This window comes from Rhopilema esculentum, chromosome 7 (genome assembly GCF_057945365.1).
Source record: "Rhopilema esculentum isolate cy_ngs chromosome 7, ASM5794536v1, whole genome shotgun sequence".
NCBI lineage: Eukaryota > Metazoa > Cnidaria > Scyphozoa > Rhizostomeae > Rhizostomatidae > Rhopilema > Rhopilema esculentum.
The window spans coordinates 27584-36260 of NC_142821.1; the positions used below are offsets into that span (position 1 = coordinate 27584).

Sequence of the window (8677 nt, forward strand, 5' to 3'; positions counted from 1 at the left end):
CCTGAGTCAGTTCCAGACTCCCAAAGGCATATGATGTACGGTCTCGTTTCGGATATTACTCTAGATGATCATTCTGTGATAATATCTACTAACCAAGCAAGACTCAGAATGCAGGTAAGGATTTTGGTTTGACACCATACTTTCAAGTTGCAAAGGTACTCTTGATGCAAGTTTTCAACCTGCTAATGTTGATGTTTTTTAAAAGATTAAAGGTTTTGAAAACTCCACTGTATTTTGAAGGTTTCTACCGTCAAAGTTCTACTTTAAGTAGTTCCTGATGGAGAAACATTGAAATCACATGTTTTCTCCTCGCACTTCAGTGGAAAAGTTACATAGACTAAAATTCTTACCATTTTAATCCGAATCTTAAATTGTTTTGAATTAGAAGTTTGCAAAATACTACCATAACAAAATGCTTCAAAGCCCACATCAAAACAGTCATAGTGGGCCGGAGATGTACGCCTCATGCAAATTGTACGGCTCATGCAAAATTACCCTAAGCCATTCCCCTCAAAAAAATATAATCATGCTAAACCAGGAATCAAATTTCAGATGCGGATCCAGAAAAATTATGACCGGATTATATTTGAATGGTTTCACATTTTTCCCCTGGGAAATTCCATTACATTCCTAGGTATCTTTGCTCCCTAAATACCTACCCTATTGTCTTAGCTATAAAAATATGTCCACTGCGAGCATCTTGTATCTATCAGCTGATTTTGGGAAGGAGATTTTGAAGGTAAATCTGTATGCCAACAAAGTGATTTCAGGGATGCTTCGGAGGGGGCTCTGGGGGCTCAGTTCCAATTGTTAAAATTCAGTTAAGTTTTAGCAAGGGCTCATTTTGTTAGCAAATATTAAATCAATTTTCCGAAAGTTATCAGCTCCCTAAATGATGCGGAATATCTATTGACAAACTTAAGTATTCGGTCAAATGAACATAGCTTGTTGATATTTTCATCAAAGGTCATAGAAAGTATTAGAATTTATATCACAGAGGTAGTTGAGAATTAGAATTTACATTGCTTCTCTAAGAGGCATAATGGGAGAGAGAGCGGGTCAGGTGCTGCCTAGCACTATCCTGTCAGAGATATTTGCATTTTTTAAGATGATTTTCAAATTTTTAACATGTTACCTCTCAGGATTTTCTGTTTACAAATTTTTAAATGTTTACAACTTTCTTCAATTCAGCTTTTCATTTCACCAACTTTTTTATCAGATTATTGCATACACGTAAACAAGCATGGTCAAAAATATAATAACCCACCCTTTGATCTTTAGCCATGCCCTTTTGAGAATTGGCTAGATCATTGTTTTCCAAACATGCTATATTCTCTTTGTGCAAATATGCCTGTAAAATTATTGTAATTTTAAATTTTAGTTATAGAAGAAAAAAAATTCTACAGATGTCTGTTTATCGGTTGCCTTGTAATAAGTTTTCTGTTCATTTGGTGGGATGGCTCTTTGCCCTTGTAGGTTTCTTTTTGTTTTCAACAACCTTGCTTTGATTTTAGTATATGTTGCTTTATTTATTATTTTTTTGAAAATTTATCGTTCTTTTTACCGAACTCTATTAACTTCACTTAAATGCAAAGTGCATTTGTTTCCATTGCACATTTCAGTTCAACTAAGTGCAACCCAGTCAGAATCCAGTGGAACCTTTATAAGCTGCTTGAAGCTTCATATTTTGCAACCTTGAGCAGTTTTTGACTGGGTTGAAAGCTAAAAATAGCTTTAAATAAATGGATGACTGGGTTAAGATTTTCTTCTGTTACACAACCTAGAAAACTCTTTTCAGTTTCAAAGATACCTTTGTTGATGCTGATCGACTACATTGAAAATGAGCACTGTGACACAAACAGCACCAACAATAACTTGATTGCTTCATGCATCAAGATGTTTCTTGATGTTTTTGATGTTTAAACATTTTTCTCTTTATATTTATCAGTGGCGTTGCGTGAGCTGTTGAAGTGGGTATGCGGTATGGGGTGTGGTCAACAGGCAACGCCCCTGTTGGAGACCAGGGGTAAACCCCAAAAGCTGCAGTTTTAATGCCAGTTGATTGTTAAAATCATGTTTTTATACAAAAAATGTCTACCATTTCAAAAAAGAGCACCTGAAACACAATTCTAAATGATGTTTATACTAATGAAAATATGATCATTTTTTCACAGTCATCTTGTTGCGTATATTATAAAATAGATGAAATATATACATTTGGTTTAATGACTTCAGCCAAGGAATGATGAAAAATAGCATTAAGAATCTCATATTTTGCTTTTCTACAGTCTACTCATTGCACTTGTTCTAATCCAAATCTCAATGAATTGCACTGAGATACATCAACATACATCTGGTTCTTTATTTCTCAGTACCTGGCCACATGACTTTCTTTACTGAACAACTGCATTTGAAGCAAGCTGAGATCAGTTGCTTTCTTTTCAAAGCTCGATCCTCAACTCTCACAGCCAAAAATGGCATCAACCTTCCATCACCATGATAGATTATTTGTTGATACAACCATCCAATTTATTTTTAGCAAAAGATTGCATCAAAAAAGGGGAAAAACAACTATTTTAAATCAGGGAATGCAGTCAGAATTCCACATTCCCAGGAAATGAGATTCGCTGCAAACAAAGGTTGCTAGCCAGGATCCACTGATTTCAATAGAAAGTGATCTATAGAAACAGGGATGCGAAGTACTCATAGAGATTACTAGCATTACTGTTGGGTAAAAATTAGGTTGGGCACAATGAACTCCAATGGCAGGAGCAAGAATGCGACAAAGTGCGTTATTATTGATGATAAATGAAGCTGTTTTTTTCAAAAAAGATGGATTTTGAACTATTTTTGACCAAATTTTACAGGGCATGTGGCGCATTACTAGCATGCCTTGACACTACACTACTGATATTTACTAAAACATAAAACTTTGTAATTTCTAGAAATCTGACCGGTTTTTGAAACCTGTCAAACGGGTCTGGATTAGCGCCTGAATTCTATGAAATTTATTGAGAATTTCAAAATATAAAGAATTACAATTAATGTAAGAAATTAACAGTTATAAGAAAAATTGTATGCAGTGGTAAAATCAAAATTAATTGATAAAGGGCAAGTAAGTGTGATAAAACTTAGTTTAAACAGCCTTCAATTCTAAAGATTTCAAAACTTTTTATTTCAAATGATAGGAAATACAGGGTGCATTTCATGCCAATATGAAGGAGGGGCAGTTGGTAGTGGGGGCTCTTCAGTCTCCTGGAAAATTCGATAAATGCTCTTTTCAGTTACAATGGTTGTAAAGGTTTTTAAGGATTTTTACAAGATTGTTCAAGAACAGTTTACATGAATCTAGGACATGTGGGCATTTCTCTGCAATAAACTTAAAAGCCTTGGTTACATATAATAAATAGCTTTTATTGCATTGTAAATAGATCTTTTCGCATTATTACGGGCCCCATTTGAGCACACGCCCTGGACCTTATGCCCCTTTTCACCCCCCTCTCGATGCGCCCCTCGTCTTAATTTCCTATCAATTTCGAGGCTTGTGTTCTTATAAAAAATTTTCTTATAACAAAGAGTGTAGTTCTTCCGTTACTGTTAGCAGCTCTTTTGGTATAGTCTTTCGCGTTATATTTGTTGCTGTTTCTAAGTGTGTAGTCTTATATGATTTGCCAATATTATGGGGCCGGGCTGTAAGTTAAGAGTTAAGCCACGCCCTAATCACAACTACGCCCTAAAGCCACACCCTATTGTCGGCAAATCTCAACTGTGTACCCCCCAAAATTGTTTTGTAGCTCCGCCCCTGATTCCACACAGATCAATTTAAGTTGTACATTTTTCATGCAGGCATAGCGCCATTGGGGGGCTAGGGGGCACCCACTTTTACAAGAAAAGAATTTTGTACCGCTTTTTCTACCATTGTTTAAAACAGTGTATAAAAAAGAGGACGAGCTTTTTATCGACCTAACTTCCATTTAAACCTGTTCAGTTTTCAGCTTCGGTGTAACCCTTTATTTGATATAAATTTAAAATACCTATATGGCAACCTGGTACTAGACACTTTGAAACTGTCTTAGCCTGATTGAAAATTTTAAATCTTGCAATTGATACAAAGTTTGATACAGATTCACCATCTTGCCCCGGATAAAGAAATTTTGCAATTTAATGAACTTTTTCTAGAGTTTTTGTAATCTTCCTTCACTGGGGATTAGAAACGCAAATATCTGAAGAGAAGTGTTTTTTATGTTACTTTTGACAGAATAGATAGATAGATTAGCTGTAAAAGGGAGCTAAGCCATAATGATAGGTGCAACAGAGCCTTATCATTTAGTCTACTTGAAATAGAGTTTTCAGGGTGTTGGCTTTCAAAATAAAAAGTCATCAAACTGCAGTGACATCAATGATTATCGTTCAAAATGAATACAACAATTGGTTTTAGTTCTTTGTGATTTAATCACCTAACCAGTTTGCAGTGGCATAGATAGATGGAGGCCAGAAATCCCATGTAAAGCTAAACTGCAATTTTGTCCAAAAATCTATTTCCTATATTGTCAGAAAAATAACATAGGTTGTCTATTTTTATCTAAGTATTAAGTTTTGAGAGGAAAGATTTTAAAACTGAATATAACAACTTCTTTTGTTGATCTGAATCAGATTGACAATCTGTTTCAATAAGGTATGATACTTAAAAATGTCATTGTTTAGGAGCTATGTAACTTAACTTTCAATGAATGAAGACTTATCTCTTGTTTTATCTCAGATCTGATGTTGTTATGTTATGTTCAAATATAGGAAACATGCTTGCTATATTTTTTGAGAAACTTTAAATTCCTTGCCCCTCCTATGAATTTTGCTATCTACACCACTGCCAGTTTGATAACCATTGGATTGCCACAGCTTAATACCTTTATTAAATGTTTCAATCTCTGCAACATCGACAGAAAGGTTTTTTAAAACTTGAAAGATTTGTAGATCAAATTTCAATATTTTAGCTAGAAGAACGGCTAGAAAAGGGCTCAGTAGTAATTTTTTCAAAGCAAGCAGGCGAAGATATTTCAAAATCAAGATTTCTGTATTTCTGTATAAAGATTTAAATAGACAATTCAGTCAATCTTACAAAGTTTCTTGTTTTCTAGATTCAATGATGTATGGAATAGAATGTTTCGTTTCAACTCATCACTCGTTCTCTGGAAACATCAAAACGCACTCTAGTGACTTTGAAGTAAGAGAAATGGATATGAATGGTGTCATCGCCGATGGCGAAGAATCAATTTTAAATCGGGAAATTGAAAATTCAGACTACGCTGATACACCAATCAGTGATCAACATGCGGCTTTCACAGGACGTTCTTCCAAGATAGGAAGCATGAGTCAGATGGAACAATCATTTGTTACCTCCGAGGTATATAAATTTGATGACACACCTAATGTTCACCAGAGTATAAACCGTATGCTGGATAATTCGTGCATTGGTGGTCATAAAATCACTGGGCAAAGACAGGCAATGCATAAACAATTTAAATCTGAGTTGAAACAATCTCAGTTGACGATAAATGAAAACCCTGAGGAGGTAGTTAAGAGCCTTATCAGCAAATCAGACTTGGACCATTTATACCACATAAGCAGTGACAATGAAGGGGAACAGACTGTTAATATTGGTGTTGTAAATGACAAGATTGACAGGACAAAGATGCACCAATGTATACGATATTTGTTTCCACACCTGAGAACCTCGGTGATCAAAAATGATACTGGAGACACTGTAATCACTGTTTCCAAAGATTTCATTTACCAAGAGTTCTTGGAAGCGGGAATGAGTAAAGAATGCGCTGATAGGTTTTTCAAATTTGTCAATTGTCAAATGGTTCTGAAAGACAAAAGCACCTTCATCGCACAAATAAATGGCGACAAAAGCCAGCGTACTAACATCCATCGTTTGATAAGATTTCATTTCGGGTCTTTCTTAGAATCAAAAACATTTTCTGGTGATAATGGTACTGATAATAGCATTAATGTTAGGTTTAGACAGAAAAGACCATCACATACCTCTTTTCCATCACATACTCCAGGAGATGTCTTTAGATTCGTCTTATGTAAACGTAATGTCGAAACTTCTGATGCATTAGCCAGACTATCTGTTGCCTTCAAGACAAAATCTATTAACTTTAGTTACGCGGGTTCAAAAGACAAGAAAGCTATAACTTACCAGAACATAACAGTTCGAGATATCGATTTTGCAGATCTAAATAAGATTGCTAGGCAGTTAAAGGGAGGAGATCTTGAGGTAACAAATATTGTTAGAGTCAAAGAAATGCTACGGCTTGGCGACCTGCGAGGGAATGTTTTCAAGATAATTGTTCGTAACATTACATCTAAAAGAGGAGAGCACCTCTCAAGTTTGATAGATACAGCTGTTAATAATGTGAAAATGAATGGCTTTGTTAACTACTTTGGCACGCAGCGGTTTGGCTTTGAGGAGAGTACTGTTAGTTCACCTGTTATTGGTTTAGCAATGTTAAAACAGGATTTTGTTCGAGCAGTTAGCTTGATACTCAGTCCGACTGGCCAATGTCCTGATTCTGACGAGGCTAAAAGGCATTTCCAGGCTACCAATGATGTAATCGCTACGCTAAAAATAATGCCAAGTTGGAGAACAAGAGAGATAACTATACTCAAAGCTCTCAAACAGCATGGTTTTTCAGACAAAGGCTGCCAACAGGCATTGCTAAGTCTTTCCTACCACGTAAGGCTCATGTACGTGCATAGCTACTGTAGTCTGTTGTGGAACAGGATGGCAACAAAGAGACTACAGATGTTTGGACTAAATGTGGTAGATGGAGATTCAGTTGAATTAAGCAACCACTCAGATTTCAAGATAATAGATTTTAAAAATGACTCTGCAGATGAATGTAAAATTTCACAAGTCGTGCTTCCTCTTCCAGGTTTTAGGATTGGCTTCCCAAGTCACTTGTCTCTTGAATATGAGAATGCTTTAAAGCGAGATGGTCTCTCAAGGTCCAACTTTCGAATTCGTAAATTGCGGTTAAACGTCCCTGGAGTTTATCGTAAGTTGCTCTCTTATCCAGAAAATATGACATGGAAATTTCGCTGTATGAAAGATGATATGCAGAAAATGGAACGTAGTACTGAAAGACCAAGAGAGGGTGCAAATCTTAAAGATCAAGCTGGACATGGACTTAATCCAATCAACGTTGAGTTTCAGTTCTCGCTTAAGGCGGCGTCTTATGCCACTATTTGCCTAAGAGAAGTTATGAATCAGTAAAATGTGGCTCTGCGTTTTCTCTATATATTTTCAAATTAGCAAACAGAAAGTTTGAATTCATCAGAATACTCTTCGTTTAGAAAGGAATATTGTTTCAATTTATGCTGGCATCTATTAGTATTTCACGCATTCGTCGTTCCTTCTGAAATCAAGCTATGTATCACGTACTGCAATGTGGCAAATGAAACTTTCGTAGGGTTTTCGTAAGTCTGTTTTTGTGGATCAGACTTTTTTAACAATTTTATTTTATAGCGAAATGCCCTGAAGCCAGCTACCATATTTCAGCAAAATACTTTAACTTCTCATCAACCTACTACCCTTGTTCAACAATGACAATGAGAAACGTTGAGATAAGAAACCCTTTCTTTTAACAGTGACATTATCAATAAGACTTGTGCCGGTAGAAATCTGGGATCCAAATTGTTGCTAGAGTAGTTTGCCAGAATGAGAGAGGCGTCTGTCATTCGAGACATGCTATACTTTTTTATATATAAAACTCAATTTATATATACAAATAAATATGCATGTTGTGCTTTGAAATTCGTGTCCTTGCCAGCTCCTCAGCCAATCCTCCAGGTGGAGCATTTCAGGGCTTATGATCAGTGTGGCCCGCTACATCTGGGTTTCCCCTCACCTCGGCGTCCAGGGATGATGATAGCAAAGGTGTAGCAATGTATGGTAGCGTTGTATATAGAACAACTGAGTTCCAAATTTTTGTCTGTATGATTTAATGATGTAGTGTAGCCATAACAATTCTTGAACTATGGTAATATGTATTTATAAAGTTATGCCGCGCATGGAAAAGACAACATGTAAGTTGGATATGATGTAATAGGTGCAGTGAGATATCTTGTAATGCAATTTAATGCTCGAAATTTATAGTAAATTAACCACTCTCCAAGATTTGTTTGCCTTTGTAGGGCTAGAGTAGGGCTTTGCTACCATACGTTTTGTGATTCGGTGTCTTTTGAAAAAGTATTCCAACGTTTTTAAGAATTTGACGGATGTAGATGGTGTGACTGTTAATATTTATAATGAAGGGTAAAATAGGACAGATCACTGCCTTCGGTTTTATTAGATTTGAACAGTTATGACTGCGACAGTCTGATGACTTTGTTGAATTGTTTGTTTATATCATCGATCTTGTTCACAGAGATTATCATTGTTCACAGCGAACATGTCTCATTTCTAGCCTATCTTCTATTTTATATCATTGTTCACAGCGAACATGTCTCATTTCTAGCCTATCTTCTATTTTATATCATTGTTCACAGCGAACATGTCTCATTTCTAGCCTATCTTCTATTTTATATCGTTGTTCACAGCGACCATGTCTCATTTCTAGCCTATCTTCTATTTTATTATATCTATTGCTCTGTGCTTTTGCACATCGAG

At 35.9% G+C, this 8677-nt stretch overlaps 1 protein-coding gene across 3 annotated transcripts; it reads left to right on the forward strand.

Moving 5' to 3' along the window:
- Positions 1-20: 20 nt before the first annotated feature.
- LOC135683851 (pseudouridylate synthase PUS7L) lies at positions 21-8458 on the forward strand. Of its 3 annotated transcripts, none has more exons than XM_065199225.2 (2): positions 21-114; positions 5136-8458. In XM_065199225.2, exon 2 carries the CDS (start codon positions 5141-5143, stop codon positions 7280-7282), a length of 2142 nt encoding a protein of 713 aa, XP_065055297.2. In that variant the 5' UTR covers positions 21-114; positions 5136-5140; the 3' UTR covers positions 7283-8458. The 3 variants fall into 3 exon arrangements, with proteins under 3 accessions (XP_065055297.2, XP_065055298.2, XP_065055294.2); XM_065199226.2 differs by having other exon boundaries at positions 77-155; XM_065199222.2 differs by lacking the exon at positions 21-114 and adding an exon at positions 170-1472.
- Positions 8459-8677: the final 219 nt, after the last annotated feature.